This window comes from Heterodontus francisci, chromosome 22, assembly GCF_036365525.1.
Source record: "Heterodontus francisci isolate sHetFra1 chromosome 22, sHetFra1.hap1, whole genome shotgun sequence".
Classification (NCBI taxonomy): Eukaryota; Metazoa; Chordata; class Chondrichthyes; order Heterodontiformes; family Heterodontidae; genus Heterodontus; species Heterodontus francisci.
Genome location: NC_090392.1, coordinates 77,557,849 through 77,576,304, shown reverse-complemented (window position 1 = coordinate 77,576,304; position 18,456 = coordinate 77,557,849). Strand labels below are relative to the sequence as shown.

General features: G+C 43.8%; 1 protein-coding gene and 1 long non-coding RNA gene across 13 annotated transcripts in view; one reads left to right on the top strand and one right to left on the bottom strand.

The window, feature by feature from the left end:
* Positions 1-18,456, bottom strand: part of LOC137381473 (uncharacterized) — a 197,759-nt gene that overhangs the window by 88,090 nt on the left and 91,213 nt on the right. The gene's annotated exons all lie outside the window — the stretch shown is intronic.
* phldb1b (pleckstrin homology-like domain, family B, member 1b) overlaps positions 7,098-18,456 on the top strand; it is a 355,881-nt gene continuing 344,522 nt past the window's right edge. For 4 of the 12 annotated variants that reach the window (XM_068054117.1, XM_068054110.1, XM_068054114.1 and 1 more), the window contains exon 1: positions 7,099-7,253. In XM_068054117.1, the coding sequence (XP_067910218.1) occupies positions 7,164-7,253 (90 nt within the window). In that variant the 5' untranslated portion in view covers positions 7,099-7,163. Of the gene's footprint in view, positions 7,254-18,456 lie in introns of all 12 variants that reach the window. The other 8 variants (XM_068054121.1, XM_068054127.1, XM_068054120.1 and 5 more) reach the window with 3 other exon arrangements.

Below are 18,456 nucleotides of genomic sequence, written 5' to 3'. Positions count from 1 at the left end.
CCCTGTGCCAGCTCTTTGAAAGAGCTATCCAATTAGACCCATTGCCCTGTTTTTTACCCATAGCCCTGCAATATTTTCCTTTTCAGGTATTTATCCAATTACCTTTTGCAAGTTGCGAGTGAATTTGCTTCTATTACCATTTCAGTCAGTGCATTCCAGAAATAAAGACATTGAATTAACCCATTAGCCTCCATATTAACCACTCCCCATTAACTCTGGATCCATCCACTCCTCACTAAATCCAGCTTAAGTACAGATTAATCAATTTAATTTCTGTTTTAAAAGACTGTTGTCTCTGTGGAAACAAGGTTTAAGGATTTTCCTTTGTTTGAAAAGCCACAGAGTCGTATGTCATCTTAGTTACTCAATGATATCAATGACCCAACCAATATAAATATGAGGTGACAAATCACCTCAAAGTGACTGTCCACTAGGCTCAATGGGGACATTTCTACTTTGGAATTGGAAGCCTGAAGATTCAAGTGAGTTGTGGAAGTGCGTCTTTGAGATGAAATGATAAAGCAAGACTCGATAAAGGCCTGCTTGGGTATGAAATTGAAACCCGACCCGGTCCCGAGTCCTTTGATTTTTCCCCCGACCCGACCCGACCCGACTACCGTAATAAAGTTAATTATATCAAACATACCTTGTCCGAATGTTGTGATCCTCCGTTCCGGCAGCAGACTATCCCTGCAGAATCGTGCAGAAGCTCCCTCCCTGAGCAAGGCAGCAATGTGTCCGTGTCCAGCCCGACCCGACCCGAGCCCGAAAGCCGGACCCGGAAGAGAGACCTGACCCGACATGTTGTTGGGTCGGTTTGGGTCGGGTAGCCATGCTTTAAGACTCAGTCTTGAAGGAATTAAAAGATCTCACAGCACTATTCAAAAAGCAGGAGGGTCCTCTTGCTGTCTCAGCCAATATTTATTGTTCAATGATAATCACTAAAACAGATTACCTCACTGCTGTTTGTGGGATCTTGCTATGTGCAAATTGACTGCCACTTTCCCTTACATTATAACAGTGCCTACACTTTAAAACTTGTCATTGGTTGTGAAGCACTTTGGATTATGAAAGGCAATATAGAAATGCAAAAGCTTTCCTATTTATCCCATTTCTGGTACTTGAGAACTGAATGTGTACAAATTGACTGGCATATTTGTCTACATACAAGAGTGACTGCACCTCAATAATTTCTTTCAAGCTAACAGAGTTTCCCAAATGTTTGTTTAATGAGGTGATTGGCTAGTTGAGTGAATGGATGGAGGGTGTCTGCCTCACGAAGCTGATTCATGGCAGTTCTTGCCTGAGTGTGAGAGAACTGCGATTGAACAGTTAGCCTGCAATCTGACCTCATACCTAAATATAAAAAAAGACTTCGTTGTTGAGTTCAACTCTTCCAAGCCAGTTTCCATCAGTGATGTCATCGGCACTCAGGATTATTTTCTCTCAATTTTGTCGTCTTTTCTCCAAGGCACTGGCCACATTCCTCTTCCCTTCTCCCTGCTCTAGGTCGCCATGTCAGTGATTACTCTCTGGTTACTCAGGTGAGCACAGGATGAGGGTTAAATGTGATGCCCTTCCTGATAGACGGTGGGGCAACTGACACATATCATCTGGGCTCACTATTCAAGAATGGCTATTTGGCCAGGGTATCCGGGGTGTCCGGACTCCGTGGAGCCAGCCTTCAGGAAAAGTTGGGGAAAAAATAGGGGACAGACGAATGAGACACAGTTTCTGAATATTTCGGAATGCCGCCAGCCCAGCTGTTGAGTTCCACTTGGCTCATCCTAACAGAGGAATTCTCTGTAGTGGATGGTTTCCATCAGGCCTTTGTGTTCAAGTGGCTACTTTCCAGGAGGAGGCCTGCTACTTTGAACTTGTGTAATTTTAACTACTTGTATAACATTTGTATGTTTTTTTCTGAAAGAAGAATTTATTAAAACACTTATAGGAACATAGGAACAGGAAGAGGCCATTCAGCCCCTTGAGCCAGAACCTAGCACACAGGGGACAAACAGGTCACGCACAGGAAGAGGGATCTTTGAGAAGTGCGCATGTGTGGCTGTGTAGCAATCCTACCACACAGTACAATAAACAGGCTGCGCACAGTCAAAGGGAATCAGAGGGAAAACTGCTTAAAGGAAAAAAATTTGCAAGGCTTTGGGGAAGGAGCAGGGGCAATGGGACTAATGGCGTAGAGGTAGATGATCAGCTATGATCTGTTTGAATAGCGGAGCAGGCTCGATGGGCCGAATGGCCTACTCCTGCTCCTATTTCCCTATGATCCTATAGCCCTTTCAAAGCGCCAGCACAGATATGATGGGCTGAATGGACTCCTTCTGTGCTGTATCATTCTATGATTCTATGAACTGTATAATAGATTTGTAAGAGATTCGAGGGATGTGAAGCAAAGGTGGGTAAATGGAGTTGAGATACAGATCAGCCATGATCTAATTGAGAAGCTGTACAGCCTCCTTCTGATCTTAACTCTGAGCAATTGGATGTATTTTGAATGGGTTAAAATCAGACCCATATATGTCTCTAAATAGGAGGTTGCTGGTATTTCAAGTAATTTTTATCCCTACCCACAAAATTTTTTTAAATGCCACACCATTAAAGAACAAGATTAGATATTGGGTCAGAATTGATACTAAAGTGTTGAACTATTCTGCATATAGGAGTATTAATAAATAAAGGACAGTGGGTGGCTTTGTACAGCAGTGATCCAATTACAGCGATCAAATCATCTCCTTGGATGGTCTGCTCATGAGCAGAACCTCAAGATCGGATTATAGCCCGACTGTCATTCACTGATAGATAGCATTATCTGATAAGTAAGCCAGTGAGTTCTTGATTCATTTTACAAGTGAATAACTTTCTTTCTTCTTCACCATCGTGTTTTGATGTTGAATTGACTTGATTCCAAATGGCAAAGATGTTGTTGAGAAAGGGGTCTAGGGTTCCCTCTCAGCCTTCACCTGGTCTTAACGTAACAGGGTTTTAATTTTTTACACACCGTGTTTTTAGTTTCCCCTTGATGAATCCTTGTTCACTGCTTTCCAATTATAAGGCAAAGAAACCAGCACAAACAGGCTTTCTTAGGTTTAAAGAAGAAAGGTTGAAATTTATTAAACTTAAAATCTAATTTGGTTAATGCCTATGGATATGCAACACACCCACGCTAGTATGCATACGCAATACACACATGTAAATAGAGACAGAAAAAAGCAGAAGACAAAATAAAGAGGAAAAGTTTGAGGCAATATCTGAAGAGTTTTTGTTATGGCTCTTCGAGCTCACTGTAGGGTCCTTGATTGCAGGTAGATCTTCTTTTCGTTGGGGCCCAGTATTCTTCTTAAACCTTGTTTACTGTAGGAGACCTTTCTCTTTTGGGGTTCATGTCTCTCCACTGGATTTGGAGGTCTGTGAGGAAAAAGTTGGGAGCAGACAGGAGAGGCTGTGGTGAGCCAGCCAGGAGAGGTCTTTACAGTCCAGGCTCAAACAGACACTCTGAGTTCAAACTGTTTGTACAATTCAGAAAAAATCCAGGTTGCCAAGCAGGTTAGTCATGTGACTAGCTGGTCTGACCACGTCTGTTTGTGGATTCTCTGGTCTTAGCCAACCCTGGAATGTCTCTTCTTATATGCAATACCTGGCGTTCAAAGTCCATTGTGGGTTAAATTGGAGCAGGGAATAACCCCTTTGTCCTTCCAAGCACTGGCTGTTAGTATGCAAGAATGTTTTTCCAGCTGAGAGCCTGATGATTTTTTTAAACACGTCCTTTCTTCACTTCAGCAGCAGTTTGAAATTTAATGTCCATATGGCGAAATTAATATGCCTCATTCTTGGTAGGTGGGGGTCAAGCATGAAAATGCCAAAGGATATTGGGTTGGCAGTGCATAAAAATTCACCATTATCCTGTATTGCCTCGTGATATAATGCTGGAAAGCCAATTTCTTTGGGGCTGCAAACGCAGGTTGAACTGTAAAGTATGCAAGGTTGAAAATGTGTTCCCTATTTCCCCACTCCCTTACCTTCATGCTGTGCTGAGTAACACAAACTAGTAAGGTTCCAGTCTGTACTGTCATCTCATCAATGTATAAAAATGCTTTCAGAGTCCCTGAACTGGAGAAGAGAATATTCAGGAAGGGTTCCCGCTTTGTAGCAAGATTCAATACTCTCGTCGTGCCATCAACTCACACTTCCAGCAAGTTACAGGGGGGAAAAAAATCTAAGTACAGCACACTGCTTCAGAAAATTCTGGGCCATTTGTAGCAAACAAATACCCAACAGGCAGAAGAAGTAGAGATGACCAAACACTCCACAGGACATGACCATTCCCGAGCTATTAGTCAGGAGGAGGGAATAAACATGTGGGTGGCACAGTGGCTAGCACAGCAGCCTCACAGCTCCAGCAACCCGGGTTCAATTCTGGGTACTGCCTGTGTGGAGTTTGCAAGTTCTCCCTGTGTCTGCGTGGGTTTTCTCCGGGTGCTCCGGTTTCCTCCCACATGCCAAAGACTTGCTGGTTGATAGGTTAATTGGCCATTATAAATTGCCCCTAGTATAGGTAGGTGGTAGGGAAATATAGGAACAGGTGGGGTTTTGTTCGGAATATGGAATTAGTGTAGGATTAGTATAAATGGGTGGTTGATGGTCGGCACAGACTCGGTGGGCTGAAGGGCCTGTTTCAGTGCTGTACCTCTAAACTAAACTAAACTAAACTAAACCACTTATTAAAGGGAAGACCAGCCAGCCTATTTTAATTCTAACACAAGTCATCTCTAGTTAGAACCTGTGTCCTCTTGTTCCACTTGCTCACTTTAACTTAAAGTAATGATGTAGGTTGACTTTTCCTATACCTTTAACAATTTTATCTGTGTTTCTCCAATTCCGGCCTCTTCTGCACCCCGATTTTCATCGCTCTACCATTGGCGGCTGTGCCTTCAGCTGCCTAAACTCTGGAATTCCCTCCCTAAACCTCTCCGCCTCTCTTTCCTGCCTTGGAGAAGCTCCATACAACCTTCCTCCTTGACCAAGGGTTTGGTCACCGTTACTTATGTGGCTTGGTGTCAAATTCTACTTGATCATCACTCCTGTGAAGCACCTTGGGACACTTTGCTATGTTAAAGGCTCTATACAAATGCATGCTATTATTGTTCACTACCTCTCAGATGTCTCCTTTTCAGGCTGAATGGTCACAGGTCCTGAATACAAACATACAAATTAGGAGCAGGAGTAGGCCACTCGGCCCCTTGAGCCTGCTCTGCCATTCAACAAGATCATGGCTGATCTGATTGTAACCTCGACTCTACATTCCCGCCTATCCCAGATAACCTTTCGCCCCCTTGCTTATCAAGAATCTATCTACCTCTGCCTTAAAAATATTTAAAGACTCTGCTTCCACCACCTTTTAAGGAAGAGAATTCCAAAGACTAACAACCCTCTGAGAGAAAAAATTTCTCCTCATCTCTGTCTTAAATGGATGATCCCTTATTTTTAAACAGTGACCCCTAGTTCTAGATTCTCCCACAAGGAGAAACATCCTTTCCACATCCACCCTGTCAGGACCGTTCAGGATCTTATATGTTTCAATCAAGTCACCTCTTATTCTTCTAAATTCCAGCGGATGCAAGCCTAGCTTGTCCAATCTTTCCTCGTAAGCTAACCTGCTCATTCCAGGTATTAGTCTAGTAAACCTTCGACTGGATTGAGGTACTTCCACTTGGGTGAGATACTTTGGGATCAATGGGGGAATTGTACCCCAGCATGAGAGAAAATTTGCTGAAATTTATTTTCCTTTGAATGGAACGAGGCAGAGTGGATAAAAACTGAGAAAAAAACATTGCTTTGAAATGCGGGCATGCTTCTTGCCCCATTTCACTTCTGGCAATTTTCCAGGCTCCATGTAAAAAAGTTGGACAACAACAAATGGCAAAAGGCCAGTGTCATCTTCAGACACCTTCTGAAAGTTTGTGGTGGGAACCTCATCCCTGAAATGCAATAATCTCAAAGCTTCAAGAGTTCTTATTACAGGCTAGCTGTTTCATAAGCTCAACAGTTCAAAGGCCCCCGAAAGGTCTTGTTAACATCACATGATTACATTTCCTAACATCCTCGTGAGCATACAGCTAACCCCTCTCCTGTGAAGGTTTTATTAAGATGTGCCAACAGTCAGACTGGAGTGAGGACATGTGGTAGATGATTTTCAATTGCCCGATGCTTAGCCACATTATGGTTATAACAACGACAACTTGCATTTATATAGCACCTTTAATGTAATAAAACATCCCAAGGCATTTCACAGGGGGATTATCAAGCAAAATTTGACACAAAGCCACATCATGAGATATAAGGACAGGTGAAAGAGGTAGGTTTTAAAGAGCATCTTAAAGGAGGAGAGAGAGAGGCGGAGAGGTTTAGGGAGGGTATTCCAGAGCTTAGGGCCCAGGCAGGTGAAGGCACAGCTGCCAGTGGTGGAGCGATTAAAAGGCCAGAGGTCAGAACAGAACATTCGTATTTCAACAATTCACAGGAGGAGATTCAGTCCCAGAATGGGCTGAAAGGAGTTAAGAGTTTGTATTTCCAGCCCTGTCGTGTTTCTTTCCAACTCTTTGTCCACCCACAATGTCCTGTGAAAATTCGCTCCAATCCTGCAGAGGGTGGGAGTGAGAGAGAGAATGATTCCCTTCTGGGCTCCAGTCAGATTCTCATTTTAAAATTCCAAGCTGTTCTGTTGTGATGTGAACAATGAAACAAACTTCCTCAGTGCGAGATATAGTGTGTTGATGAGAGACGGCAACATCAGTCTGCAGACGGGACAGGAAGAACTTGGGAAGTGAAATTCTAGGCCTGTTGTTAAGTTCCAAAGACGACGACTTTAGGGTCAAGTGGCTGTTTGGTCATCCTGCTTGACATTCCAAAGTGGATTGTGCCATCTTTGCAGGCGGAAAGGGTTTAAAACATTTAAAAACAGTCTTCAAGTTACTTTGTGTGTTGACCTTCGGGAGCTCCTGCTTTTACAAGACTCTGACGGACTCTGGAGGTATGAGCTGTTGGTTGTGTTTAGTTGCAGTGGCAGCAGTAGGAGGTAAGTGACTTGCCAAGTCGACAAGAAATGAAGGGCACCTGCTTGGCCCCAGTGAGTGTGATGGGAGCATGAGATGGACAATAGGAAATACACTCGAGCAGATTTCCCTCTGAGAGTGATCACCACTTTACTGCCTAATACCAGCGTACAAGTTATTACCAAAGTAAGTGAAATGATAGCGAAAAAAATTGATTTGAAAACTAAAAGTTAGTATTATTTCCAATGTGTATTTTAAAGCAGGAATTTTCTTTTCTGTTGTTGAAAATTGGATAAATACTTGAAGGGCAAAGAATTTACAGGACTATGACAAATATGTAGGGAGCGGGATTAGTTCGATAGCTCTACCAAAGAGCCAGCACAGGGATGATGGGCCGAATGGCTTCATTCTGCACTGTACCAGTCACTGATTCTATGATATTTAAGTGTTCCTAAACAAAAGAAGGAGCTCACCTTTTAGAATTCTTGGGAGTATGATAGGGGAGTAAGGGTGAGAAGGGGCACTGTGGGAATGGGCCCATGTATAGAATGTTGTTGGTAGAGGGAATTATCTTGGTCTTATGTCTCGCTTGTGGTGGTTTCACCAAGGGTTCGGAGTCCTGTAACATGCTGTACTTTTGTTACCTCCAGACTCAACTATTCCATTGCTCTCCTAGCCAGCCTCCCAATCTCCACCCTCCAAAACCTTAAACTCGTTCAGAACTCTGCTGCCTGTATCCTAGCTCACATCAAGTCGCATTCACACATCAGCCCAGTGCTCACCGACCTACATTGGGACTTTTTACTAAGTTAAATGCAGCATATTAAAACATAAAATTGTTGCCCTGCGCTTGATGCAGTTTGAAAATTGATTCTGATTGGCTCATGAGACTGTAGCAATTTATGAAAAAGTGTTGTGAGAAAACATTTTATTTTTTTCCTTTTTACAAATATTGCCGTTCTGTGGAAGAATTGAACAAACGCAGCTTGTTGCGTTCATTGCGTGCATTTCTATAGCAACTTTCACAACCTCAGGACATCCAAAAGCACTTTGCAGCCAATGAAATACTTTTGAAGTGTAGTCACTGTTGTCATGTAGGAAATGCTGCAGCCAATTTGCTGCCACAAACGGCGATGTGAATATGACCAGATAATCTGCCTTTTTAGTGATGTTGATTGAGGGATACATATTGGCCAGGACCCTGGGGAGAACTCCCCTGCTCTTCTTCGAAATAGTGCCATAAGATCTTGGTATGTCCACCTGGGATGGGGCCTTGATTTAATGTCTCATGCGAAAGATGGCACCTCCAGCAGTGCAGCACTCCCTCAGTGGGAGTGTCAGCCTGGATTTTGTGCTCAAGTCTGTGAAGTGGGGTTTAACCCACAACCTTCTGATTCGAGGGGAAGAGTGCTACCCTCCGAGCCACCATGTAATATTATGGTGACAACAATCATACTCTTCCCTCCCTGAAGCCAAAAAAATAGGTTTGTCAAACACTTCTCATGAAGGTGAGATCCACTTTAACGTTTTCACTGAATGAAAATACCGCTCATATGTGTTGAATTAGACTAGAGCGGAGTTATAGAGGGTGATGCACTCAAATGACATCACTATCCCATGCGTATGGAAACTACACCCACAAAATGATTAGTCAGTTCGCAGATGACACGAAAATTGGTGGTGTCGTAAATAGTGAGGAGGAAAGCCTTAGATTCAGGGCAATATAGATGGGCTGGTAAGATGGGCGGAGCAGTGGCAAATGGAATTTAATCCTGAGAAGTGTGAGGTGATGCATTTTGGGAGGACTAACAAGGTAAGGGAATATACAATGGATGGTAGAACCCTAGGAAGTACAGAGGGTCAGAGGGACCTTGGTGTACTTGTCCATAGATCACTGAAGGCAGCAGCACAGATAGATAAGGTGGTTAGGAAGGCATATGGGATACTTGGCTTTATTAGCTGAGGCATAGATTATAAGAACAGGGATGTTATGATGGAGCTGTATAAAACGCTGGTTAGGCCACAGCTGGAGTACTGTGTACAGTTCTGGTCACCACTGGAAGGATGTGATTGCACTGGAGAGAGTGCAGAGGAGATTCACCAGGATGTTGCCTGGGCTGGAACATTTCAGCTGTGAAGAGAGACTGGATAGGCTCTCTCCTCGGAGCAGAGAAGGCTGAAGGGGGACTTGATTGAGGTATACAAGATTATGAGGGGCATTGATAGGATAGATAGGAAGAAACTTTTTCCCTTAGCGGATGGGTCAATGACCAGGGGGCATAGATTTAAGGTAAGGAGCACGAGGTTTAGAGGGGAAAATTTTTCACCCTGAGGGTGGTTGGAATCTGGAACACACTGCCTAAAGGGGTGGTAGAGGCAGGAACCCTCACAACATTTAAGAAGTATTTAGATGAGCACTTGAAACGCCATAGCATACAAGGCTACGGGCCAAGTGCTGGAAAATTGGATTTGTTTGGATGGGTGCTTGGTGGACGGCGCAGATGCGTCGGGCCGAAGGGCCTGTTTCTGTACTGTATAGCTCTATAACTTCATGTGGTGTGATCAACTCTTCTAATTCTCAGCCATCCCCCACTCTCTGTGGTTTTTCCCCTGTCTCCCCACCCACTCCAAATAAATCAAAATTTAATTCAAAGATCACTTCACGGGATTTATACAGCTGCTGCATTCTGGCGGATAAAGTAGTTTCTGTGTCCCAGCCTACATATTTAATGATAAGTTGCTTGACATTATTTCTGTAATGATGTTTGTGTAGCACTAAAGCATTGGACTGTTTAGCATAAATATTTGTGCAATGTACCATAAAAGAATGGAACACTTTAAGGAGCTCGGATCAGTTTTACATGTACAGTCGACATGCCATAAATTCCATTGATGCTGAGAAATTGAATGAATCTTGAACGGTAAGGCCCAATGAATAGCTCCTAGTCTTTGGCAGAATATGCATTAATGTGGAGAATTCCAATCTTTAGGACGTTTCGGCAGCATTTCGTGCTGTCTCTGCATAGTGAGAATTGTGCGAAAGGGTAATTAGAAATTTCTGGGAAGCTGCCTGTGTATGTTTTTTTGGACGCTACTGCCCATCATTTTTTTCTGACTGCCCTCCTGTGCATCCCACCCGCTACCCTCCCAGCCACTCCCCTGCAATTCCCTCCCTGAAATTCTCAGCCTTGCTAATCTCCCTCTCTTCATTCAAAAGGAAGACTTGCTTTTGTATAGCCCCTCAGGATAACCTTCAACCAACAACATGAAAAAAAAGATTATCTGCTCATGATCTCATTGCTGTTTGTGGGAGCTTGCTGTGCACACATTGGCTGCCGCATTTCCTGACATTACAACAACGACTACACTTTAGCAGAAGTGCTTCAATTGGCTGTAAAGCATTTTGGGACGTCCTTAGGTTGTGAAGGGCGCTATATAAATGCAAGTTCTTTCAGTGTTTTGGTACCAGTGCAATAAGCATGGCTCATGGGAAAACTGGTGAAATAGGCCATGTGAGATTTTACAGTTCATCAGAAGGAGACTCGTGGCTTCGTCACAGGTAAATGTAAGTAAAAGATGTTCCAAAGGGCAGTGAAATAAATTAATAGAGCTGGTGTTTCTGAGTGGTTCCAGGAAAAAGCCCATAAAATATACATGAACAATTTTATTTTGCCTCAAGTCTCTGGAGTGAGTCTTAAAGCCCCAATCTTCAGATTCTGAGGCGAGAGTGTTACCCACTGAGCCACTACTGACACAGGCTTCAGAAACAGGGAAGAAAAAGTTTGATGGACTCTTGCTCTGTGTACCAAGCATGTGTGCGACATGATTAAAATCATTCCATTTTGGCTGACTACCACTCGCATTACCAGAACCACAGAACTCAGCTAGTGGGACCATCCTTCTGTAAGCTGCCTAGTTCCGGTGCAGGCTGTACGCTTTGGACACACTCAAAGTATGGTAGAGTAGATTAGGAAGGACTGTTTCCACTGGCAGGAGAGTTGGTAACCAGAGCACACAGGTTTAAAATAATCAGCAAACGAGCAATGTGGAAATGAGGAGTTTATTTTTAAACAGTGAGTTGTTGTGATCTGGAATGTGCTGCATTTTTTTTCATTCGTGGGATGTGAGCATCGCTGGCATTTATTGCCCATCCCAAATTTCCCTTGAGAAGGTGATGGTGAGTTGCCTTCTTGAACCGCTGCAGTCCATGTGGGGTAGGTACAGCCACAGTGCTGTTAGGAAAGGAGTTCCAGGATTTTGACCCAGCGACAATGAAGGAACGGCGATATAGTTCCAAGTCAGGATGGTGTGTGACTTGGAGGGGAACTTGCAGGTGATGGTATTCCCATGCATCTGCTGCCCTTGTCCTTCTCGGTGGTAGAAGTCGGGGGTTTGGAAGGTGCTGTCTAAGGAACCTTGGTAAGTTGGTGCAGTGCATCTTGTAGATGGTACACACTGCTGCCGCTGTGCGTCGGTGGTGGAGGGAGTGAATGTTTGTGGATGAGGTGCCAATCAAGTGGGCTGCTTTGTCCTGGATGGTGTCGAGCTTCTTGAGTGTTGTTGCAGCTGCACCCATCCAGGCAAGTGGAGAGTATTCCATCACACTCCTGACTTGTGCCTTGTAGATGGTGGACAGGCTTTGGGGAGTCAGGAGGTGAGTTACTCGCCTCAGGATTCCTAGCCTCTGACCTGCTCTTGTAGCCACAGTATTTATATGGCTACACCAGTTCAGTTTCTGGTCAATGGTAGCCCCTAGGATGTTGATAGTGGGGGATTCAGCGATGGTAATGCTGTTGAATGTCAAGGGGAGATGGTTAGATTTTCTCTTGTTGGAGATGGTCACTGCCTGGCACTTGTGTGGCGCAAATGTTACTTGCCACTTATCAGCCCAAGCCTGGATATTGTGCAGGTCTTGCTGCATTTCTACACGGACTGCTTCAGTATTTGCGGAGTCGCGAATGGTGCTGAACATTGTGCAATCATCAGCGAACATCCCAACTTCTGACCCTATGATTGAAGGAAGGTCATTGATGAAGCAGCTGAAGACGGTTGGGCCTGGGACACTACCCTGAGGAACTCTTGCAGTGATGACCTGGAGCTCAGATGATTGACCTGCAACAACCACAACCATCTTACTTTGTGCTAGGTATGACTCCAACCAGCGGAGAGTTTTCCCCCTGATTCCCATTGACTCCAGTTTTGCTCGGGCTCCTTGATGCCATACTCGGTCAAATGCTGCCTTGATGTCAAGGGCAGTCACTCTCACCTCACCTCTTGAGTGAAGCTTTTTTGTCCATGTTTGAACCAAGACTGTAATGAGGTCAGCAGCTGAGTGTCCCTGGCAGAACCCAAACTGAGCGTCACTGAGCAGGTTATTGCTAAGCACTGTCGACGATACCTTCCATCACTCTACTGATGATTGAGAGTAGGCTGATGGGGCGGTAGTTGGCTGGGTTGGACTTGACCTGCTTTTTGTGTACAGGACATACCTGGGCAATTTTCCACATTGCAGGGTAGATGCCTGTGTTGTAGCTGTACTGGAACAGTTTGGCGAGGGGCGCGGCAGTTCTGGAGCACAAGTCTTTGGTACTATTGCTGGAATATAGTCAGGGCCCATAGTCTTTGCAGTATCCAGTGCCTTCAGTCATTTCTTGACATCATGCGGAATGAATCGAATTGGCTGAAGACTGGCATCTGTGATGCTGGGGACTTCAGGAGGAGGCCGAGATGGATCATCCACTCGGCACGTGAGAATTGCCCTTGAGAAGGTGGTGGTGAGCTGCCTGAGAGGGTGGTGGAAGCAGATTCGCTAGTAACTTTCAGAATTGGATCAGTTATGAAGAGGACAAATTTGCAGGGCTGTGGGGAAAGAGGAGGGGAGTGGGAGTAATTGATAGCAGAGAGTCAGCACCATCACGATGCACGGAATGGCCTTTCTCTGTACTGTATGATTCTATGACGCATGCCACATGCAGGTCTTTTAATATATTGTATATGTGTGAAAATAACAATAAAATAAAAAGATCTTCTCACTTCATATGGGTGAAATTCCTGTCACTTCAGTTTTAACAAGTTAGCAGCATGCCATCAATGTTACTGTCAGGAGAAATTTCACGACTCAGTTCACATTGTGTTCCAGTTTTAAAAATAATGGAGATTACTATTCTGGGACTAATCATCTTTGGAAATCGAACAAGCTGGTGCTAATTTGAAGATTGAATAGGCTGAGGCTCTTCTCTAGAAAAGTGAAGTCTGTGGGGGTGAACTGATAGAGGTCTTAAGACTTAGGAAGGGGTTTGATACAGTAGACGTAGAAAAGATGTTTTGTGAGAATAAAACTAGGGGCCATAAATATAAGATAGTCATTAATAAATACAATTGGGGTCAGGAGCAATTTCTTTACCCAGAGCGTTGGTTAGAATGTGGAACATGCAGAGTGTGATTGTGGTGATTCGAATAGATGCATTTAAAGAGCAGCTAGATAAAAGGGAGAAAGGGATGGAAGGTTATGTTGATAGGGTGAGGTGAAGTAGGTGGGAGGAGGCTCATGTTGAGCATAAACACCAGCATAGACCAGTTGGGCCGAATGGCCTGTTTCTGTGTCTGTAAATTCTATGTAATTCTGTCATTTTCTGTCGTCCAGAAACTGATCCTGTATCGGAGGTTTCCTTCAGGGTGTGTTGGCTGAGGGTTTGTGAGGCTGACCAACTCTGTGCTCACACCTATCCGACAGGAAATTGCACAGTTTGGGAGCCTGCACAGGAACTAGGGAGCCAGAACCTGTCGCAGCTTACAGAAGAATGGCTCCCAGTCGCTGCGTTTCACAGTTCTGTTAACTTGAGCAGCAATCAGCTAAAATTGAACGTTTCTAATAATGTCGCTTTATGCACCATGCATGTTATACAGAGCAAGAGTCCATCAACTCGATACTTTTTCTTCATTGTTTTTGAGGTGCGTGCTTCATGCTTTGGTGTTAGCAGACGCTAAGAACCAGGAGGGCAGTATGTTAAGACCCACTCCAGAGACTTGAGCTCAAAATCCAGGCTGACGCTCCCAGTGCCGTACTGAGGGAGTGCTGCACTGTCAGAAGTGCCGTCTTTCAGATGAGATGTTAAACTGAGGCCCTGTCTGCCCCCTCAGGTGGATGTAGAAGATCCCATGGCACAATTTTGAAGAAGAGCAGGGGAGTTCTCCCTGGTGTCCTGGCCAATGTTTATTCCCTCAACCAACATCTCTAAAAGCTGGTTATCTACTGATTATCATATTACTCTGAGTGGGAGCTTGCTGTGTAGAAATCAGTTCCTCCTAAAGATGGCTCCTATGGCAGTGCAGCACTCCCACAGTACTTCATTGAAGTGTCAGCCTGGATTATGCGCTCAAGTGGGACTGGAATGGGACTCAGAGGTGAGAGTGCTGAACAGCCCCAAGAATGTTCTGTATGATTGGGCATTTGCGATCAGTGCCTCCACTGAGCAGCTAACTCAACACAGTCTGCTGTTTGAACCTGGGATCTCAGTGCTCTGTACAGCTCAATACCTCACAATATATTCCATACTGAATCATTGATGTAGTTTATGGTTAAAAAGATACCTTTTCCCCTGAAGTCTCAGCACATTTGGTAAGTGAATGTGCAACTACAGGAGGGTCTGTGTGTGTGTGTGTCTGAGTGATTTGGACAGTGTACAACCAAAGCTGTTAGTCAGAGCTGTTTCCAGGCAAACAAACCCCTTTTTATATAGTAAATGTCACATGGGACATTTGACACATGCATTGCCGCAGTTACCTCTGAAGACTGAAAGGAGCCCTTCACTTAGCAAGGTTTAGGGAATGCCAGAAACTTGCCACTTAAATTGCCAACCTAAATTACTAATAGTAAACTTTTCCGGGATCTGTCAAACACTGCATGCTGTCAAATTTGTAATATTCAAAGATTTAAAACTCTGTATGTCAGCCGTTAATGTTGGTTTAAATTTATGTTTCAATCCCTCACTCTGCTTAAAACAAGACTTGTAGCATCTCAGAAACAACTCAAAGCATGGAACATCCAATGAATTATATTGAATGCTGTCGTGCAAGCAGTAATTCTATGCACAGCAAGATTCCACTAACAACAATGTAATGAATGATCAGTTGGTCTGTTCTTGGTGATGTTGGCTGTAAAAGGAGAGTTGGAATCCAGGGGAAGTGAAGCATCGTTTCCTCAGTATTGCCCTGAAGTGTCAGCTTAGGTTCTGTGCTCAAGCCCTGGAGTAGAGTTTGATATATTTGTTAACTTATTAGCAAATTCGATAGCAGCAGAGGAAAAGACCACTCAGCCCATCGTGCCTGTGCTGGCTCTTTGAAAGATCTATCCAGTTCGTCCCACTCCTCCCTGCTCGTTCCCCATAGCCCTGCACATTTTTCCTTTTCAAGTATTTATCCAATTTCCTTTTGAAAGTTAATATTGAATCTGCTTCAACCACCCTTTCAGGCAGCACATTCCAGATCACAATAACTCATTGTGTTAAAAAATAACTCATAATTTCCCCTAAGGTTCTTTTGCCAATTACCTTAAATCTGTAATAAAAACAGAAAGTGCTGGAAAAACTCAGCAGGTCTGGCAGCATCTGTGGAGAGAGAAGCAGAATTAACGTTTCGTTAACTCTGCTTCTCTCTCCACAGATGCTGCCAGACTTGCTGAGTTTTTCCAGCACTTTCTGTTTTTATTACAGATTTCCAGCATCTGCAGTATTTTGCTTTTACCTTAAATCTGTGTTCTCTGATTACTGACCCTCCTACTCTATTAAAACTCCTCATAATTTTGAACACCTCTATTAAATTTCCCCTTAACCTTCTCTGCTCTAAGGAGGGCAATCCCAGATTCTCCAGTGTCTCCACATAACTGAAGTTCCTTATCCCTTCTATCATTGTTTCTGTATATTGCTAAAAATACTAGCTGCAGTAATAGCCCTGTTTTTCTTTCAGTGGCTTACCAGAACTGGGAAGCACCAATATTTGCAATGGTGCCCTGTTAGTATATTAGTATTTGCAAGTTGTCACTAAGTTGGAGTCAGTATATACAAGGGGGTTGGGGCTGGGTTTATATTAATGTAGACAGGGGGTCACTGTCTGTGTGTCAGCATCTGCAACAGCTCCCCCAGGAGTGAGTCAATATCTGCAGTGAGTCCCTGCGTCTGTTTGAAAGTCATTGTTTTACCACAATCAGAACTTGCCTTCACCATTTAAAAAAAAGCCCAAGGGATTTCAAAAGTATAGATATATGTACAGAATCATAGAATGGTTACAGCACAGAAAGAGGCCATTTGGCCCGTCATGTCTGTGCCAGCCCTCTGCAAGAGGAAGTCCCCATAGCCCTGCACATTTTTTCTCTTCAGATAATTATCCAGTTCCCTTTTGGAGGCCTTATTGAATCTACCTCCACCACACTCTCAGGCAGCGTGTTCCAGATCCACAAGATGCATTTATTGTCAACATCTGCACAGTATATACAGGAAACACACTGAACTCAGAAGGGATAGATTCGGGGAGGTGACAGAAACAGATGGGTTAGTCACGTATGTCATTTGTCACAGTATTTATAAGTTTTATTTGTATTTAAAGAGACCAGTCTGAGTCCTTGATTTAACCAAAACATTGTATCCACGCATTTCAAATTTCAAGGCGATTAGAGTAACTTCTTTGCAAACTGTTGTGAGTGTTCATTACTTTTTAACAATGGCAGTCTCTGAGACTTAACCATGGAATATTGTGGTTTTAATAATGTAACACGACAGCTTTTATTTAAGCAGTTGACATTTGTGTTTATTATGCTCATGTAACTTGCTGTAAAATAATTGTTCCTTCAGGAATTTTATATAATCAGTTTCCTTACAGACGCTTGTGAGAATTTAACTGTTCGTTGCCATGATTGCTGTAGAAATAGATGAACTAGTGCAGGGCTGAGTCATATTGAACAGGGAAGATCCCAGGATGGAATGGCAGCCAGTGATGAGTTTAGCCGATCTCAGTCGGGATCATGGGACCGGATCTCAATATCTCCTGGATTAGAATCGTTTTAGGATTCCCACTCCTTGTCAGAATGCAATTCATGCTGAAAAGCACATGTTGTGTGAGGCCAGTTCCCTCCTGGCTTGGCTGTGATGCTACCCATAGTCTAATAGCTGCTGATGGTCACTCATGCAGATTGAATGCTTGCCTGAGGGATCAATGTCCCACTGCGTATGCGGACTCTTACTGCAGCAAGGAGCCAGTGCCTTCAGGAACGGAGGGGAGAAAAGGAACGAGGAAATGCAACTGCAGGAAACAATTGGCATTTAAAACGATCGTTGAAGTGTCTTTAGTTAGTAGAGCTGTAGTTAATTTCTGGGTATAGGAGCTTTGAAACAAGCAGTATTCACCCCTGTGCTCACTGCCCTGCATTGGCTCCCAGCCCGGCAACGTCTCGCTTTTAAAATTTTCATCCTTGTTTTCAAATCCTCCATGGCCCGCGCCCCTCCCTATCTCTGTAACCTCCTCCGGCCCCACAAACTTCCGTGATCTCTGCACTCCTCTAATTCTGGTCTCTTGCCGATCCCCAATTTTAATTGCTGCACCATTGGCAGCCATGCCTTCTCATGTCTAGGTCCAAGGCTCTGGTATTCCCTCCCTAAACCTCACCACTTCTCTCTCCTGCTTTGTGGGGATCCTTAAAATCTATATCTTAGACCAAGATTTCAGTCATCTATCCTAATGTGTCCTCTTGTGGTTCGGTTGTTTTTTACTACATTAAAGATAGTTTTTTTTTAAAGTTGAGTTGTGGAGAGATCCTGATGTAAAACTTGTAAAGAGGTCAATGTTTCTTGTAAAGAGGTCGATGTTTCTTGTAAAGAGGTCAATGTTTCTTGTGCCTCTAGTTTGTTTGTTTGTTTGTTTAGTTTTTACTACTGTCCTCCCGGCCTCTAGCAGTGATGAGGACATTGTGGACCGGAACGTTCTAACAATGGTATTTATTTCAGGTCGCAGTCTGTATACACAAAGTTGGTTTTGTGCCCAAACGACACGATAAAGTGGGCAACATGTAACTTTAAAGGAGCAGACCTTCCTAATTAGGCTTGAGAGCAGAGATATTGTTAGAGTCTAGCCTTCCATAAATAGCACTGCTTTAAAGGTAGCGTTTTACTGCATTCAACCTCTGCGCAAAAACCCAGGTCTGTGGATTGCTCCTAATACACAATGGGATTCCCAATGGGAGTAGAGATTAAATGTTCTGTTACTGGAGAACAGTGGTGTGGAACAAATGCGCTCTGTTTTCAAAGCACTCCCTGATACCCGTGTGAAATTCCCTCACCTTTTCAGAAAAGAAGAATCTTCAGAACTCATTGTTGATTATGGGAGCTTGCTGTGCGCAAAT